Here is a 19,343-nt window from a genome sequence, read left to right as displayed (position 1 = left end):
CAATGGACAAGTGCAGTGGACAAATGCAATGGACAAGTACAGTGGACAAGTGCAGTGGACAAGTGCAGTGGACAAGTGCAATGGACAAATGCAGTGGACAAATGCAATGGACGTTCATGGCATGAAATGCAAGGCTCCCAGGACCCTTCCTCTCTCAGCTGTTTCTCATCGAGCAGGTTCTCCACCTAACTCAGCATGGTTTTAGGGAATTTAGCATCTCTCCAAGGCCACTCCCACTCATCATTTCCCAAGGACACGAGAAGGAATTTATGATAACAATGGCTTTAACTAACATGGCTCCAGAGATGGGTCACATGATTATTTCCCATCTATTTTATTCTACATTTCCTTTATTTTTCAATCAATTATTTCCTAACATTCTTGTAGTTTTACTCAAACCTCTTACACCCTTTCTTCCTTACTATAATAAAGCGAACAACACTATAATATCCTCGGGTTTTCAAATTCTATTTTGGTGACAACCGTGATGCTTCTAGAACATTTGTATGGTACAAAAACAAACAAAAATTGATCTCATGTCTCAGATACATACACTCAACCAAATGAACTTCACACACTAGGACTTACTGTATTTGTGATCACTTACCTCTGTCTGAAGAGAGCTGCTAGCCGCCAAAAGAAGTTCAATGCTGCTGGGAGGGCAATGCGTCAAAGCGAAAGCCATGAGCTCCTGGCGAGTGGCCAGGTCCTGGTAGCCTTCAGACTGGCCCAACTGGCTACAAACAGCCCAACTTCCCGGATATCCTGGAAAATCAGCAAAGAGGGAAAAAGGAAGAAAATGGGATTTGCAGAAAGGAAGAGCAATGCGAGCAAAGGAGAGGGAGGGGTACAGTGGGGGAGTCCTAACCAGGTCTTGTGGTTCCAAGGCAAAGCAGCAGTCATTAACAGCACACTGTGCACAGGCATGAGAACCCAAGCTAGAAGAGACAGATCTGACCCGTTCACTATCCACACAATTCAGGGCTACTCCAGACAAGTGTTTTTGACAGAACCCTTTACATTTCAGGATTGATAAATGAATGCAAATTATTCACTGAATTTGATGTTCAGTTAAAAAGGTGGATTCTGAATGCAAAATACTAAGAGTTTGACACCACCTAACCACACGGCACACCTGTGAACTGGAAAAAGGTCCAATACCATACCTTCCTTTACGACTACAAAGAGACAATCATAACCCCTTTTCTCTAGGGTTGTCGAAAGGAACGTTTGTCCTTGAAAGTGCAACAGAAATTGCAAACTGCTATAAAGAGAATTGGAGTAGGTACTCACACAGAAACACGCACTTCATAGAAGTCAGACATCTAAGGTCAGGGTCAAATGGAGCTGGCCCAAGCCCCAGCAGATATTTTTCTACAATGTCACATTGTGAATTCTTCAAATACACTTACTCTCATTTGAAGGTATTCCAGCCTGACTGTAGCTTTTTTTACTCTAAGATTAAAAACATCTTCCCAGGATCATGTCTTTAAATATGTACACTAAAAATTAATTCAGGAATTAACCTTATAGAAATAAAACATAAAGACTTCTAAAAATAACTTTCAGTACAACAATATTTGTACAGAAAACAGTGACTCTGAACTTCATGTGGCAACATCACAATTAACTGTCATGCAGGTTTTCCTTTTTTTTTTTTTTTTTTTTTTTTGCAACAGAGTTTCTCTGTGTAGCCCTGGCTGTCCTAGAATTCACTCTGTAGATCAGACTGACCTTGAACTCACAGAGATTCACCTTGCCTCTGCCAGGCAAACGTTGGGATTAAAGGTGTGCACCACTACTGCCCAGCATGGAAAGTCTTTTCTAATGATAAGGTTAGGAAGTTCTGTACTGACTTCCAGAGTGTAAAACTATTTGTAGATTTCTTGCCAAAGATCCTGTCCTTCACCAGAACTTTAGCCAGGTTCCTGTGAGCAATGTTCTAGGCCAGGCCTCAGTCTGGCCCTGACAGCTCAGGTTTGCAAAACTGTTGAATCTGAGCATGATCCACACCCTTGACACCAGATGGAATATCACAGCTGACACCTGCCCTTTCCCTGGACCCGCCTTCAAACACCTTCCTAAAACAACCCAGCGATGATTCCTCTCCCCTGATCCTGTCCTCTTTTCATTTCCCATCCACCAACCACTTCGGCTGGCTCACAGATGTAATGCCCATCTGTCCATGATGTGCAAGGAGCTGGGTCTGATTTCTGTCACATAGCAATCCTAAACAGCCTTCCTTACAGTTACTAGTCACTAACAGACAACGTCCATACATGGGGCTGGAGATGGAGCCCAGCAGTAACAGAGTCCATTAGATACAAGAAGCTCCAGGGTATATCCCCAGCAACCAACAGGTGCAGGGATCCTGAGTGAGCAGTGTGGGAGCTCCCACAGCGCAGCACTGGAGCACAAAGGTTTCCCGTGGAGGGCTAATGATAAGAGGGTGCCGTGTTTTCTTCCATGGAGGAATGTGTACTTTGGAAGAGAAATTATTCCACAATTAATTCTCAGTATTCTTTCAAGACAGGAACTTTAAATTCAATTTAAAAAATATTTACGCCAAACCTCTTCCCAATTTTTCAACACTGTTTTTTTCTTACATTAAGATATAGAAATATTGACTAAGCCGGGCAGTGGTGGCGCACGCCTTTAATCCCAGCACTCGGGAGGCAGAGGCAGGCAGATCTCTGTGAGTTCGAGGCCAGCCTGGTCTCCAAAGCGAGTTCCAGGAAAGGAGAAAAGCTACACAGAGAAACCCTGTCTCGAAAAACCAAAAAAAAAGAAAAAAAGAAAAAAAAGAAATATTGACTAACTCATCACAAATTGTAGATATTCTTCCAAATTTTATGTTCTATAATATATAAAATAGCATTAAAAAGTTCCATATACCATTGTTCCTAAAATTATGAGCACATTTTAGACAGGGAATGTAAAATAAACAAAATTAGAGATAATCTATTGTACTTGAGTCCATTCAAATATTGACATTAAAAATAAGCACACAGCATACATGCTTGTTGCTAACAAAATATATCTCAAGCAAACAGGTGCCTGTTCTAGCCACCAGGCTGACTGATTTCTGAAGAGCCCATCTCCGTTATTTATCAGGTAGAGGATGTGAGCAAAGCGCTGAGCTATCTACTCACCCGCCGCCATCAGCTCCTGGCAGTATGCACTGGCTGCCTTGTAGTCGTGGACACGCAGTGCCTGTTCTACCAACAGGATCAGAACCTGGCCACGCCTTTCTTCTGGGTCTTCACCTGTGCGCACATGCAGATGACATGATGCTTAGAGCAGCCTCAACCGATCAAGTTCATTAACAGCGTGTTTCAAATGCACAAGTAAAACAGATTAGATTGATTTTTAGTGATTGGAGGATAAAGGTTACAATAAATTTGACCTTCCAATCTACTTATTGTGGAAGTCCTCCTTAGTACCTGAAGAGATCATTGATTAATATTAGTTCTTAAGATACCCAAATATCTCTCTCTCTCTCTCTCTCTCTCACACACACACACACACACACACACACACACACACACACACACACACACAGGATAGTCTACAGCCCCACAAAGGACTTATTCTTTCCTTTACTAAGGAAGAAGTCTATACTTTAAGAACAGGTCATAAAATGAGGGCTGGTAAGATAACTAAGCAGGTAAAGGTTCTTGGCACCAACACTTATGACTTCATGTCAATCACCAGGACCCACATGATGGAGAGAATGAACTAACTCATCCAAGTTATTTTTTGACTTCTGCTCATGCCACACACTACAAATAAAATGTAAAACCCAAACGAAGCCTACTTAAAATTGATGGAGAAATGCTGCCTGGGAGGATGAGTGAAGAAGGTAATAAAATTATACTATTTTTTTTCATCTTAAAATTCATGTAGTAAGACAGCTGTGGCGGCACACACCTACAGTCCTAGCACTGACACAGAAGGATGTCAAGTGTGAAGTCGGCCGGGGCAGTACAGAGATTCAAAGCCACAAATAGATCTTGTCTCAAAGCCAAGCCGCCACCACCAATGATGCCTTCGAACAAACTGTGGGCCCTGCTAAACCTCAACTCGGTGCTTGCTCTCCACACTGCAGTCTCAGCAACGAACTCACCAATTAGCTTAGCCAGAATCCCCCACTAGGAGGATATTTTACTGCCTCATCTCATACGTTCATTTCTCCTCTGTAAAAATTTGACCATTCTGGGCTCTTAAGGAAGAATTCCATATCCTGTTAGGTTCAGTGAGTGAAATCCTCTCATCCCTTAATGGATGCTCTTGGTAATCTTACACACATACACGCGCGCGCGCGCGCACACACACACACACACACACACACACACACACACGCACACAAAGAGCACACAAGCACACTAGTATTTGCAGTTCAGCCTTTCATTGAGAAGCCAAAGTAGGAGAGAACTCCAGCACCTTGACTTCCTACATAAGCACACAGAAATCCAGCCCACTGGACGCAGTAAGATGCCACAAAGCTATAGTAGATCCATTCAGTTAACATTGTCAAGGTAATTGAGACTATTGGGATACTCAGAATTCAGGAAAGGCAAAACAAAGTTTGTATGCCCATTACTATCATTATTGCCTCAGATATGTGTGTGGCCTTCATGGTATTCTGTGCCTTAACGAGTACAGGATTCCTGAACAAATGCTCAAAACAGAGTATGAAAAAATCACTTTCCTTCTGTTTTAATATATTGGTAGAACAGTAAGTCTAAATTGAAGCTGTAACATACTATTTGAAGATGCTTCAATACACAGCAACCCGGCACACAGCTAGCTATTATGATACAACACATGTCCAACAGAGTTTAAGGATCTTAATTCCCTACTGCCCTATGTATGGTTGCATATTTTTGAGACAGCTTCTGTAGAAACCAGACATCTCTGGGAGCCCTACATGAGAGATGATACTAGAACATGAGTCAGCCTGGGCACCAGAACACTGACTCCTTATCATGCCAAGTGCATGGGACACTCTCATAGCCCTGTCCTCGAGAATCTATGGTCATGAGAACCACCACATTCGCTATGAACCTGCTATCTTAATTCTTCTTTCCTTTGTGCGCAGTGTACACCCATTTCCTATCTTGCACCCACCTGAATTTGCCGATATAAACTTTGAATAACTGTACAGACCTGGACTTTTAAATAAGAAGACCTCAATTTCAGGGTTCAACAGTTAGGCCAGGAGGGACCAAGCACTCAATGACTACACGGGCTACACTGGAGGGATTTTGCTTTGAATCCATCCTTATAAAAGTGTATGACACATTCCTTGTATTTAAAAAGGAATGTCTGAGAGATAAAACATCTAAATACAAAGTCCTTTAGAAAATGAAAACTTTAGTTGAGACGATCAGAGACCACTACCTATCCAAGTAACACTCACAAGAACTTAGGGGCTGGTTTTTGCTAAAAGCACTGACTCTTCCCTGAACCTGCAAATGTCCAGTAGGTGCCTAAAAGCTTGATAAACATCGGCTTCTCTGTCTCCATTGCATCCATCTCCTTCGCCCGAAGTCACTTGTCCTTCAGTCACCCCAGGTTCCAGAAACAACAGGTCTAATGGATAAACAGCTGGTAGGAGTAGGATCTATCTCCAAGCAGCCGTCACTGTGGTACTGAAACAAGGCCAACCAGGCCAGATTCCAACTCCTGGCCCTTCCCTGTAGAATCTAGAAGCTCTGGTTGTTTCCCCTGGAAGTCTGAAGTAGCATCACTAATCCTCCTTACACCATTAGTTTAGCTATGGTGACTGAACTTCTTTTCAGACTTTTCACCTTTACTCTTTTGGGTCTAGGGACAGGTGGCCAGACTTAATATGTAGGTGTCCTCAGAGTTGAGCCTGTGATCTAGGACTCTGCTAATCAAGGCAGGAATCAGAACTGCCAATTCACCTCTAAGTAGGATGTTTTCACTTCAACCAATATTTGCTTTCTCTAGTTTTGCTTATTTTCTTAAACACCTTACAAAACTTTTCCCCTTCTATTCCACAGAACCCTGAATCAATTCAGGTTTGATTCTGCCTGATTCATGATGCCATCTGCTAAAATAAACTGATTACACTTTTAATGTATCTCCATTTAGATTTTAAGAAGTCTGTTAAGCTTCCTACTGCAAAAAAACCTCAGTGTAGTAACCCCAATCCTAAATCAACAGTTTGGAATAATCTCCCTCAATATTTTAGCAAATATTAAGACCTTCTTAAAATAGCATGCACATATCTCAGTAATGCAGACATAAGGATGTCAGGAACAGCAAGGATATTTTTTTCTAATATCTTAATGAAATTTTTCTATTATTTTAAAAATCTTATGCTCGGTTCAACTGCATATACACTGTACCTGTAATGATAACCAGGAAGTTAGCATGGTCCAAGCAAAGGGAATTATGAAAGCCTAGATTATATATTCCATTAAATAAAAAAGTGTTATGCTATTTACAAGTGTCAAAGACACTGGTTCACCACCACTCCCAAAAACTAGCTAAGTTACATGACATTTTTGTCTTAGCTTTCCTGAAAAGGTAGCAGCATGAAAGAAGGTATAGTTCAACAAGTAATAATAAAATAATTCACTTTAAATATGCTATAAATTAACTCAAACTTATTTTGGTATGGATAATACCATGCTCTATTTTTCATTTAGAAAAGGAAAAACAATCTTCCCTCTACCTTTAAAAATTTTTATTTGAGAAGACTTCCTGTAAAAAGTCAGCTTAACTAAAAAAAATAAATAAATAAATAAAATAAAAGGTTAACAATATGCATCCTTCCTATACACATGGGGGGTGCCCCAGCAAGTGACAAACCCCAAGGCAGCATCTTGGACACACGACATCCACTGACAGGAAGAAAGACCCTTCCACACTTTCCTCTTGAAGCCTGCCCAGACATTCTCTGTTAAATTGGCATATAATAATCCTTGATTTCTCGATTTCCTATCTAACACTCTTGAAATGTTTGCATTTATGCACAATATACACAACAGTGAAAGAGCCAGGTGTATTTTTTCTCATGGGTCTTGGCTAGGCTCCAAACACTAAACTCATTGTTGAAGACAGTGTGCAAGCCCCTAACAGCTAAATGGAAAGGCTAGTCCTGGATAATCGTGGGAGGCCAATGGAGCACAGTGGAGGACTCACAGACGTAAGGGGTGGGGTGGGGTGGGGTGGGGGTGAGAGGCTCCTGTGCACAGCAGTCTTAGGCCATACATGGGGAACCAGACCAGCTCCTTCCCCGTGACTCTCAGACTCAACCAACCCACCTCACAGTAGCAGAAGCAACTTTGTGCAGATGTCTCTTGGGCTGTCTTTGCTCTGCTTCTCTGGTAGAAGCACAAGTAACAGAGCAAGGGATTCTGCCTATTCCTTCTCTTTTTATCCATTTACTTTAATGGATAGGCTCTTCACATGTAGCCCAAATTGGCCTCTAACTCGCAATCTTCCTGCCTCAGCCTCTCCAAGAACTATGAATATTTATATGTGCTAATACCTTTATGTATTATTTTCTTTTATCTAAAAATCAATAAATCCCATAGTTGACGATTTCTGCATGAACAGTCATATAACTGTAGAAGTGTGATGAATGAGATGAAATACACAGAGGCCACTGAGTGCCATCACACATCAGAATAAAAGGGGAAGGTAGCAAGTTACCTGCCTGGCTAAAAACCAAACTATGTAACTTCTCTAATCCTGTGTCTTTCAAAATGAGATTCACCTCTCTGCCTATGAGGCACACAGTAAGAAGGAACAGAGATAAATATTAAAGAATGAAGCGGAATGAAATATTAAAGAATGAAATTGAAATAATTATTAATAAGTTTTATGTGAAGAGTGGCCTTAACAGCAATGATGAAGTCCAAAGTTATTTAGCTGAAAGTTAAAATCTGATTAGGTAATCCAAAACTGAATATGGTTAAGAGCAGGCCTTCAAAGACTGATGCCTTGGAAATGTTGGTAAGCAAGTAAATTCTTAGAGAGAATAGCCAGGAATGTGGGGGCTCATGGAGAGCTATGAAAGAAATGATTCATGGCTGGCTGTGGTGCTCATGTGTGTCATTCAGCACTTGGGAAGCTGAGGAAGATTTGGTGAGAGGCTAGCCTGGGCTATATAACAAGCCTGTTCCTTCAACAGTTTGTCTGAAGAACGTTAGTGGTTCCACAACAGACAGCTTTGAGTACTGAAGCTATCGGTCCCACGGTCACAATATACAGTGTTCCTGTTCATGTACCTTTAATTACTTAGTGGGGTCCTAAAGCAACAAATAACCTGCCATGTGGGTACACCAGAAACAAATAAAGCCTAAAGGGCAACCTTTAAGAAAAAGGTGAAAGGTCTTGACTTAGCGAGCATAGTAAGAACGATTCTTCAGCCTGTGAAACTGAAAAAGGGAAACTTCACTGTAGTTTTATCGTAACACCTCGAACTGCAAAAGCTACAGTCAATGGGAAGGGTGCTGGGTTAAGATAGAAAAGACGTTAAATTTGATACCTGATAGCTGCTTTTGTGTAAACGCACATGGCTCACAGTATCAATTTGTTGAACATATTTTATACTTTAGCATTATGTTCCAATGATACTGCTCCAAGCTGTAATAGCATACAAGAGATGCACATTAGTGTTTGTGAAGCGGAGTGTGGCCAATCTGAGGTGATCTCAAGTTTTAGAACTAAAGTAGCTGCAATAAAGTAAGTAGGTCCAAGTACCATGCATCTCCACATGCTGCTACGATGTCCTCAGGAGGGATGCTCTCCTAGTAGAACTGTTTGAAGGTTGCCAGGTCCATTCATTAAATGTCACAAACAAGGCAAGACACTATCCTAACAGGTACAGAGGAGACACACACGGCATCTTTAAAAGCTGGGTCTTAATGAAATCCATCCTTCAAGTTCAAAGAACTTGCTATGCAGGCACTCAGTTGGATCTCTTATTACTGAACTATGGGTAATCAAAGGGGATAGCTTTCCTGTTTCCTAGATGTGTGATCTGGACAAACAAAGCTTACAAATTTATAACAGGCATACACACACACATACACACACACACACACACACACACACACACACACAATCAAGATCAAACCATTTTTCTGAGTCTACACCCAATGTTCTCCCAGGTGGCCCAATATGCCTCAGAGAGAAGCACAGCCCCAAGACCTTTTCAAGTCTGTAGCAGATGTCAATGCTATGCTCCAAGCTGAGAAGTAACACATGTTTACTGGAAGTATAGGTCTTAAACGAGTTCTCTTATTGGGAGACTTTGAAATAGTAACCTATGTGTCTACTAAATATATTGAATTTTTTTTTTTTTTTTTTTTTTTTTTGGTTTTTCAAGACAGGGTTTCTCTGTGTAGCTTTGCGCCTTTCCTGGAACTCACTTGGTAGCCCAGGCTGGCCTCGAACTCACAGAGATCCGCCTGGCTCTGCCTCCTGAGTGCTGGGATTAAAGGCGTGTGCCACCACCGCCCAGCAATATATTGAATTTTTAAAGGTTAGAAATAAAAACAAATTCTCTTTACTTTTGAGTCTATCTCTTGGTTTAGACTAAAACTAATTCAAACCATTGTTAATGGGACAAAATATCCAATAATTATTCTTACAGAAATTTGTGTGTGTGTGTGTGTGTGTGTGTGTATGTGTGTATATATATATATACATGTATGTACATACACATATATAAAATAATAATATAAAACTGGCACTAAACTATTCTTGCAGGTAGAAGCACTGTGGTTAATGAAGCAGGAAATGTAGAGTCAGAGATTTTCCTTAAAAGTCAGGCTCCTACTTCATCCTGGTAAGCAGAGTGTTTAACTTCTGGACTCCTGGATTTCTAGTATAAAATGGGAAACTAACCACCACTGTGACAGTTTCAGAGAAAACTAAATGAGGTAAAATGTATGAAAACTTTGCCAGATAGTAAGTGCACAAAATACTCTAACAAGTTTATCAGAACTATCAAACTAAATCTGGTTTGTGAGTGTGCTGGTACAGTGGGCGCTTCTCAGGGGAGTCTCCTTTGAGCAGTAACAATGGCTTCTGCTGAATCACAACCACAAACCCTGAATAAGTTTGCTTCAAGGGCATCTGGTTTCCACAAAACTTCAGTACAAACATATACTTTTATAACTTAACAAGATTCCTAGAAAACAGTTGTTCCTTGCTAAAGAAAAAAAAATGTTCTTCTGAGCCATTACACAAATCCTGATGTTCACATAGGCTGGTGTGAAAAGGGCCCAGGGGTTTAGCATTCAAAAGCCTTACCTGCAACCCTCAGCAGCTCAGCGAGGCTAAGAAGCTTGGTGGATTGTTTGTAGCACGTGGCGGACTGGGAAACACACTCCTTGATGAGGCTGATCCGATCAGAACACAAGCGCACTAAAAAAACAGACAATGAAGCATTGTGTGAAGACATAAAGGGGTCTCACAAATGGTCAAGTGTAAGGGGATCACAATGAAATTATTAATCTCAGACTGGCTGTAGTGGCATACCCCTGTAATTCAACAGTGCTGAGGCCAAGGCAGGAGGGTCATACATTTGAGTCCAGCCTGGACTAAATAGTAATAACTCATCTCCTCAAGCCCAGCCCAAGTTCAAAATATACATGTTGTAACACACACACATGCACACACACATACACACATACACACACACACACACACACACACACACACACACACACACACACACACGGTTAGAGGAGACAGGGGTCTCACTATGTAGCCCTGATTGCTGATTGCCTGGTTGTGCAAGAATCCTCCTGCCTGCCTCCTGAGTGCTGGGTTTACAGGAAAGTTACCACTAAGCCTGGCTTCCAACAGCCAAATTCTAACTCAACCTCACCCCAGGTTGGAGAGCAGGAGTCTCCCAAGGGTACCATGTTCTACTTCTCCCATGGCTAAGCCCAGTCCCCTCACATAAACTAGCACTCAGGAAAATGAAACACCTCATCAACCAATTCATATCATAGAGCAAAGAACACTTAAAGGGGAAAAGTCAAAGGACATCAAGTGAGCTCCAGGGGCAAGTGGTTCGTACTCAGAGTAGCATGGCAAGGAGGACGGCATTGCTAGGCAGCTGGCTTGCAGTAACCATGACAACTGCATCAGCAGCTAACATTAAAATAGAGAAGAACTGTGTCTCACGCAGGGTCTTATGTGTAACAACCACACAAAGCCCACACTAATAAACAGGTTATTGCTTCCAAGAGAAGAAACTGGGGTACAGAGAGCTTTAGATACTTTAACAAAAGTATCACTGAAAAGAGGCAGGTCCTGAATTCAACCCAACTCCCTAAATTTTGTCTGTGGCTTTCATCTTTATTCCTAAGTCCATGTAAATCCTTATACAGCCTGCCCTTTGGAAGCTGCTCCTGTGTAGTCAGCTGAGAGGGAGCACACGTCTTAGGGAAATAAAGATATGGTGGGTTCTTTGGAATGAGCCTTCTATTTTTACCTTTTTATTATAATGGAATCTGGACCTTACAGAAAGGTTGCAGGTATGTTGCAAAGATATCTACATTGGAATACTGTATAAACTGGATTCACCAGCTAATCATTTCTTCTGCTCTTATACATGTATATACAATCATACACCCATACACTCACACTCACTCCCTTCCTCCTCTAGACGCATACACACATACACAGACAAATACTTTTTTTTAACCATTTGAGAAAACATTGCAAACCACATGCCCTTTACACCTCAGTATTCCAGTGTGTATGCCCTGAAGTTCAGGATGTTTGAGGATGGACAGTTGTACATCACAGGACACTCATCCTACTGAGGACTTTATGTAAAATATGAGGCAAATGTTTCTGTTAGTTCCTTCATGATTGCTGCAGTCGGTCCTACATCTGAGTACAACCTCTACAAATTCAACTAATGTCCCTAGTTATCCATCCCAGTGTTACAGCCCAAATGTCCACCTCGCTAAACTTAGGCTTGCTCTATGACTTCTTTGGACAATGAATGAGAGTGGAAATGCCATGTGTGAGCAAAGGCCACCTCCTGGGATTCCCCTGCTGCTATTTCCCTCTGCATGTCTCAAGGCATGCAGAGTTGAGCACAGTGGGCAGTTCCATTCACAGAATCAACCCTGTGAGCTGCTGACATTTCCATTTTCCATTATAACACAGTGCAGTCATGTTTTTTGAAGGCCTATGTCCAAGGTGTCTATGACTTGATTTTAAAGTGTGGGCTTTTCCCTAAGTATCTGCTGCCATTTTACATGTTTTCCTCCAGATTCCATAATATAAAGACTATGAGACAGTTACTTTTTTACTTCCTAACACAATGTGTAAAGCAAAGCCTGTTATGGATATAATGCTTCCACACACACACACAAAGGCTGGACCTCCTATACCTGGTATGGCTTGTGTGCTTCAAATGGACGTTCTAAAGTCAGGCAGTGAGTGCCCTGAATTCCTTACTGTTACCACCCTCCTTCCAACCACAACCAAGGTGGGAACTGTAGTACTCGATCATCATCATGCCATTTTTCCATTCAATGAAACACTTGTTTTCTTCATTCATCCTGAGCAAGGTTTACTAATAATAGATAAGTATTAAGTTGGACAGCAAGAGTCTAAGTGATAACAATTACCACACAAAAATCAACTCTTTTTTATCTGCTGTCTACACTGCTGGTACAACTAATATAACAGTTCTCTTTTACTGAGCATCTCAGGATGACTAACTATACTTCAACAAATGATTTATAAATATACTTGAGCTCTTGCACCCCCACAGAAGAGATCCATGAATCAAATTTTCTATGTGCAACAGTTAACAAACCTGAAAATACACATGTATACATCTTTTAATAACTGAAGATATCTATCTCCCTATAGATTTCACAGGAGTATCACATATTTTAAGGCCATTATAAAACATATGTACACACAGAGATCCTAAACATAATTAAAAAGCATTTTGGTATACCTACACACACAAGTAACTCGCAGAGGACTCACAGAGGGAGTAACTTGTGCATAATACTGCTCTTCCTGCTTCCTATGAACTCATTCATCATTATTTGATTAGTGTCACTGGTCTCCATCTGCTGGGATGGAGCAACTTCTGTACCATAAGCAAAGACTTCAGAGACAAGGCAACGGGACAAAATGAACTATGAACACTGGCTTCCTATGTATGAAGAACATTATCCAGTATTCCTAAAAATGACAAGTAGTTCTGGTCACCCGGATTGTGGGGGAAATGCAGCTGACAGCACAGGAGTGAGAGGCTCCTCCTCCACATACAGAAAGCTTAGTGCCAGCCATTGTGATGGCTAATTTCAAATCAACACAGGAAGCTGGTAAGCCCCCAGACATTATAGCAATGACTCCTTCCCTCAGAAACTTCCCAGAAGGTGCAGCCTTAACAGGTTTGGTTGTAGATATTCAAACTTGCATCTGACAAACAAAAACCACTAGCAAACATGCTGCTAACTCATCACCACAAGAACTCAGAACTCACTTAGCATTCTAAAGGACCACAGCATGCAGAAAATTTTTTTGTACAATACATCAATCAGCTCACATTATTTAAGTAGCTAAAATTCACACTCAGCTGAATATGCACATGTACACACATACAATGCTGCAATTATTTATCTTAATAAAAGATAAAAAAGGAAAAAAACTTACTATGTTCTAGAATCCTCCTTTACTGAAACTAACAAATATATTATGGGGGGAGTAGCTAATGATTAAAAATTTTAGAATAAGCTGAAATAGTTTTTAGTAACTTTGATTAATTTTCATAATTTTTAAGAAGCTTTGAGTTCAAAAGTTGCACTAATGGTGCACCTGAATAGACTGTCTATGATTTAACAATCAAACCATGGCCTTACATATATACTCAGGGTGCTGTTTACAACTGCATGATAAGTAGGTCCAGACAATGACACGAAGAGTAATAACAACAGTCATTTATGTCTTTCAAGCACAGCAGCTTTTACTGAGAAGAGAAACTTTGAGTAAAACCACAATGAAAACCTATATAAAGTTTAAAACTCTGAGACTGTGACTGCTGGTGCCTGTGTCACACATGGCCCAGTCAATGCTAATACTGCAGGGGACAAAGGAACTCACTAGCCACTAGCACCTGAAGGAACTGAGGCCTCTGCTCCTGTGTTATTTTTGAAAGGAGAGAGGACAACTATGGTGGAAGTTTACAAAAAATAAAAAAAAAAAAAAAAAAAAAAAACAGATGACATGAACGCAGTTCTATTTCCCTCATCACTCGTTCCAGCCAGTTCGACAGTCAGGGACGGCAGACCACAGCAGCCAGCCAAGTGCACTTCTCCCTAGGCAACCACCACTTCTTTCAGGGACCTGGAGTCCTGGATTTGAAGAGATTGAGAATGCAAGACTCTCTTATCAGCTATGGTCAGCTAACCTGCAACGTTGCAATGCACCATCCACCATCCTCACAGCTAAGGACAAGCACCTGGGACAAGCTGTGTGACCAACGTCTGTCTGGACGGCTACAATATACCAGGTACGTTTAGGCAAAGGAACCCAAGCAAAGTGAAAATATCATTGGCAATTAAGTTCTGAGCAAGAATTCTCTCTCATTACTTTTAAGTCAAGCTTTGGGGTGGGTAGCTAGTTAATAATCTATGAAAGTAAAATACAGGAATAAGTATTATGTCAAAACTGAAGTAAATCGACAACTGTCATCCATAAAAATAACAAGTGTCTACATTTGTTTTGATCCAACGGCCTCATGCTCAGTTGCTCTGTCACTACTGTTATGTCTTGAAAGGTTATGAACAAGAATTTTTTAAAAATTCATAGCAAAATGTTTTTACTTCAGATTTCATTGCGAAAATAAAAAAGAAAGACAATAGAATCTATTACTAATGTATTTAGATTATCAAAGATACTTTCAATGCAAAAAATAAAAAGGAATACTATTTAATTGGTGCAAAGTAAGTTAGCAATGCAATACCAAGCAAAGGACGTACCTTGCAAAGGCAGGATCTTTACCCCAAATTCTTCCAGATACCCCAGAGCTTGGATGAGGTCCAGTTCCTCCTGAATGGCAGCCGGCCTGTCTGTTATGAGCTGTAAGCAGCACCTACAAGAAATCAGATAGATTTTGAAAAGCAGCAGCATTAATTCACCCAAATTACCTTTCTATATTGAGCAAGAAGTGCTGCAACACTTATTTATCCAGCATCTACCAGACACCTGGTCTGCTAAAAGGCTGTCCACTCTCCCCATATCTATTCAACATAAAACTTGAAGTTCTAGCTGGAGCAATAAGACAACTGAAGGAGATCAAGGGGATACAAACTGAAAAAGAAGAAGTCAAAGTATCATTATTTGCAGATGATATGATAGTATACATAAGTGACCCCAAAAATTCTGCCAGGGAACTCCTATAGCTGATAAACACCTTCAGTGAATTGGCTAGGAGGAGATGGGAATGGGGGGTGGGCTGAGGGGAAGGTGGGGCGGGGAGAGGACAGGGGAATCTGTGGCTGATATGTAAAATTAAATTAAATTATAAAATAAAAAAAGATTAACTTTAAAAAAAAATCAGTAGCCCTCCTATACACAAGTGACAAACAGGCTGAGAAAGAAATCACAGAAATATTACCCTTTACAATAGCCACAATAACATAAAATACCTTGGAGTAACTCTAACCAAGCAAGTGAAAGATGTGTATTACAAAAACTTTAAGTCTTTTAAGAAAGATGATATCAGAAGACGGAAAGCTCTCCCATGCCCATGGATTGGTAGGATTACCATAGTAAAAATGGCCATCCTACCCAAAGTAATCTACAGATGCAATGTAATCCCCAACACAATTCCATCAAAATTCCAACACAGTTCTTTACAGACTTTGAAAGGATGATACTCAATTTCATATGGAAAAACAAAAAACCCGGGATAGCTAAAACAATTCTGTATAATCAAAGAACTACATGAGGTATCATCATCTCTGATTTCAAGCTGCACTACAGAGCTATGGTAATAAAAACTGCATGGTTTTGTCATAAAAACAGATGGGTTGATCAATGAGTCGAACTGAAGATCCAGACATAAATCTACATTCCTATGGACACCTAATTTTTTTTTATAAAGAAATCAGAAATACACAATGGAAAAAAGAAAGCATCTTCAGCAAATGGTGCTGGTCTCATTGGATGTCAGCATGTAGAAGAATGTAAATAGATCTGTATCTATTACCCTGCACAAAACTCAAGTCCAAGTGAATCAAAGACCTCAACATAAATACAGACACACTGAACCTGATAGAAGAGAAAGTGGGAAATAGCCTTGAAAGCATTGGCACAGGATACAACTTCCTGAACAGAACATCAATAGTAAAGGCACTAAGATCAACAATCTATAAATGGGACCTCATAAAACTGAAAAGCTTCTGTAAGGCAAAGGAAACCATCAGTGTTCTGTAGACAAAACAGTAGCGTACAGAATGGGAAAAGATTTATAACAACCCCACATCTCACAGACAGCTAATATTCAAAATATATAAAGAACTCAAGAAACTAGACATCAACAAACCACATAATCCAATTAAAAAATGGGGTACAGATCTAAAGGGAGAATTCTCAACAGAGGAATCTCAACAGAGACATCTCAAATGGCAGAGAAACATTTAAAGAAATGTTCAACACCGTGGGCCATCAGGGAAATGAAAATCAAAACAACTATAAGATTCCATCTTACATCTGTTAGGATGGCTAAGATCAAAAATACAAGGGACAGCTCATGCTGGTGAAAATGTGGAGCAAGGGGAACACCCCTCCATTGCTGGGGGAGTGCAAACTTGTACAGCCACTGTGGAAATCAATATGGCAGTTTCTCAGAAAATTGGGACTCGATCTACCTCAAGACCCAGTTACACCATTCCTGGGTATATACCCAAAGGATGCTCCATCATACCACAAGGACACTTTACTTAACTATGTTCATGGCAGCACTATTTGTAATAGCCAGAAACTGGAAACAACCTAGATGTCCCTCATCTGAAGAACAGATAAAGAACATGATAGTCATTTCAATCCCACAGTAACCCATGAGATAAGCAAATGTCAGGGTTTGCTGAAGAAGCTCCTAGGGATGAAGTGATTTGACAGCAGGAACAGCGACAGACTGCTATGGTACCCGGTTTGATGCAACACAAATAACTCTGTTTAGTGGTGTTTTAACTAATGAGTACAGAGGCAATTAATACCTGAAAAGGGTGGCATTTGTTTTGTTTTTTTAAAGATAGAATTCAGATGAATTTTCGTTTCCCTTCTAGGAAAAGAGACATGCCTTCATTTGTCTCAATATGGAATCCCTTAATAAATGACCAATAGGGGCTGGAGAGATGGCTCAGTAATTAAGAGCACTGGCTACTCTTCCAGAGGTCCTGGGTTCAATTCCCAGCAACCACAAAGTGGCTCACAACCATCTGTAATGAGATCTCATGCCCTCTTCTGGCCTGCGGGGATACATGCAGGCAGAGTACTGTATACATAATAAATAAATAAATCTTTAAGAAATGACTAAAAGATTGCACACACTACATTTTCTAACTTGCTTCGTTTGCTTTGAAACAGCAACATTCTATGAGGCACTGGATGACCTGACCTTCTCACTTTACATCTGAATGTACAGTTAATATATAAAACTAAAAAAATACATATCACAGACTTTCAGTCTGGGACATAAATGCTACGGCAGCCCATAGATGCCTATGAAGACAGTGGAGGAGTAAGAGATAAAAAGTGAGCAGTCCATGAGAGTGACTATGACAAAGATCACTAATGACACAGCTTTCTGTTTGACTGTCATTTGTCCCTTCGTGAGCACACTGCCTTGTAACATAAGCTGCACGGAGTCCACAGACAGTCCCAGAGTTCTGAGACTAAGGGCCAGATGGCGCCTCTTCTTGGGCCTTCTAGACCCTCAGTTAGAGAAGACCACACAGGAGTCTACTTTCCCACTGGCTCTGCTCAGCATATTGTCCTCAGTGGACCCCACTAGACTGGGAATCACAATTAATGACACCATTGTATTATTTACTTAAACAGATTTACTTTAAATATAAAAACACAATAATAATCTGAAATTTTTTCATTATAAAATGTTATTATATCATAATACTTTTAAATTACGGGACAAATGTCAGTGAGTATTTTAAATTGTATTGTAAATTATAATTTTTTAATTCATACTTTTTTGTATATAAAATATTAGGTAGTCTATATCATACATCAAAACTGGCATGTTTTATTATATTATTTTCATTTATATTATTAAAAGAAATACAATAAAGTATTAAATGGAGATGAACATTACTTTCAATGTATATAATTTGATTGAATTGTATAAAACTGTGGAAAACAATATATACTATTATCCAGAAAAAAAATTAGTCTTTAAAATTAAATAATACTGAAATAATCTGCAAATAAGAAAAAAGAATGAAACAGATCTGCATGTTATCAAATAAAAGGATATTCAATATTGAATATAGGCAAAAAAGGCATAAAAAATACATATATACCGCGAAGAGTTATTGTCTTAAAGAGCAGAAGATAAACTTAATGAAATATTTTGAAGGCACACACAAGAAATTAATTTAAAAGGCAGATGATGAATAATGTTAAGGGAATTATCAATTCATATCTTTTTATACTCTTTGAATATTGTCTTAGTTAGGGTTTATACCACTGTGATGAAACACCATGATCAAAAGCAAGTAGGGGAAGAAAGGGTTTATTTGGCTTACACTTCCACATCTTATCAATCATTGAAGGAAGTCAGGACAGGAACTAAAGTAGGGGAGAAACTCAAACAGTATGGGAACCTGGAGGCAGCAGCTGATGCAAGAGCCTTAAAAGGATGCTGCTCACCAGCTTGCTCTTCATGGCTTGCTCAACCTATTTTCTTATAGAACCCAAGACCACCAGCCCAGGGATGGGACCACCCACAATGGTGTGGGCCCTCTCCCATCAATTACTAATTAAGAAAATGCCCTACAGGCCTGCCTACAGTCCAGTCTTATGGAGGCATTTTCTCAATGGAGGCTCCCTTTTCTCCAGTGACTCTAGCTTGAGTCAAACTGACATAAAACTATCCAGCACAGATATCTTTTGTTTCCTTAAGGAAAGGCCAGTTAATAAACAGGAATGGAAGAGATATTTCCTATAACCCATACCCTGGTAAACATAGATGCCTTAGGGCTTATAGGTCAGAATTAGTCCAGCACAACATTGTATACACATGGGATCACCTGAAAATCAAAGTGTATCCTTGTGGGATAGAGAGTGAT

At 40.1% G+C, this 19,343-nt stretch overlaps 1 protein-coding gene across 2 annotated transcripts in view; it reads right to left on the bottom strand.

Moving 5' to 3' along the window:
* Positions 1-19,343, bottom strand: part of Nbas (NBAS subunit of NRZ tethering complex) — a 280,100-nt gene that overhangs the window by 128,729 nt on the left and 132,028 nt on the right. For both annotated transcript variants that reach the window (XM_059248639.1, XM_059248640.1), the window contains exons 31-34: positions 15,015-15,127; positions 10,300-10,413; positions 3,153-3,266; positions 608-765 (exon numbers count right to left, since the gene is read on the bottom strand). In XM_059248639.1, coding sequence (XP_059104622.1) covers positions 608-765; positions 3,153-3,266; positions 10,300-10,413; positions 15,015-15,127 — 499 coding nt within the window. The remainder of the gene's footprint in view (positions 1-607; positions 766-3,152; positions 3,267-10,299; positions 10,414-15,014; positions 15,128-19,343) is intronic.

This window comes from Peromyscus eremicus, chromosome 22, assembly GCF_949786415.1.
Source record: "Peromyscus eremicus chromosome 22, PerEre_H2_v1, whole genome shotgun sequence".
In the NCBI taxonomy this organism is placed as follows: Eukaryota; Metazoa; Chordata; class Mammalia; order Rodentia; family Cricetidae; genus Peromyscus; species Peromyscus eremicus.
The sequence above is the reverse complement of the archived record's forward strand: the minus strand, read 5'-3'. Positions and strand labels throughout refer to the sequence as shown.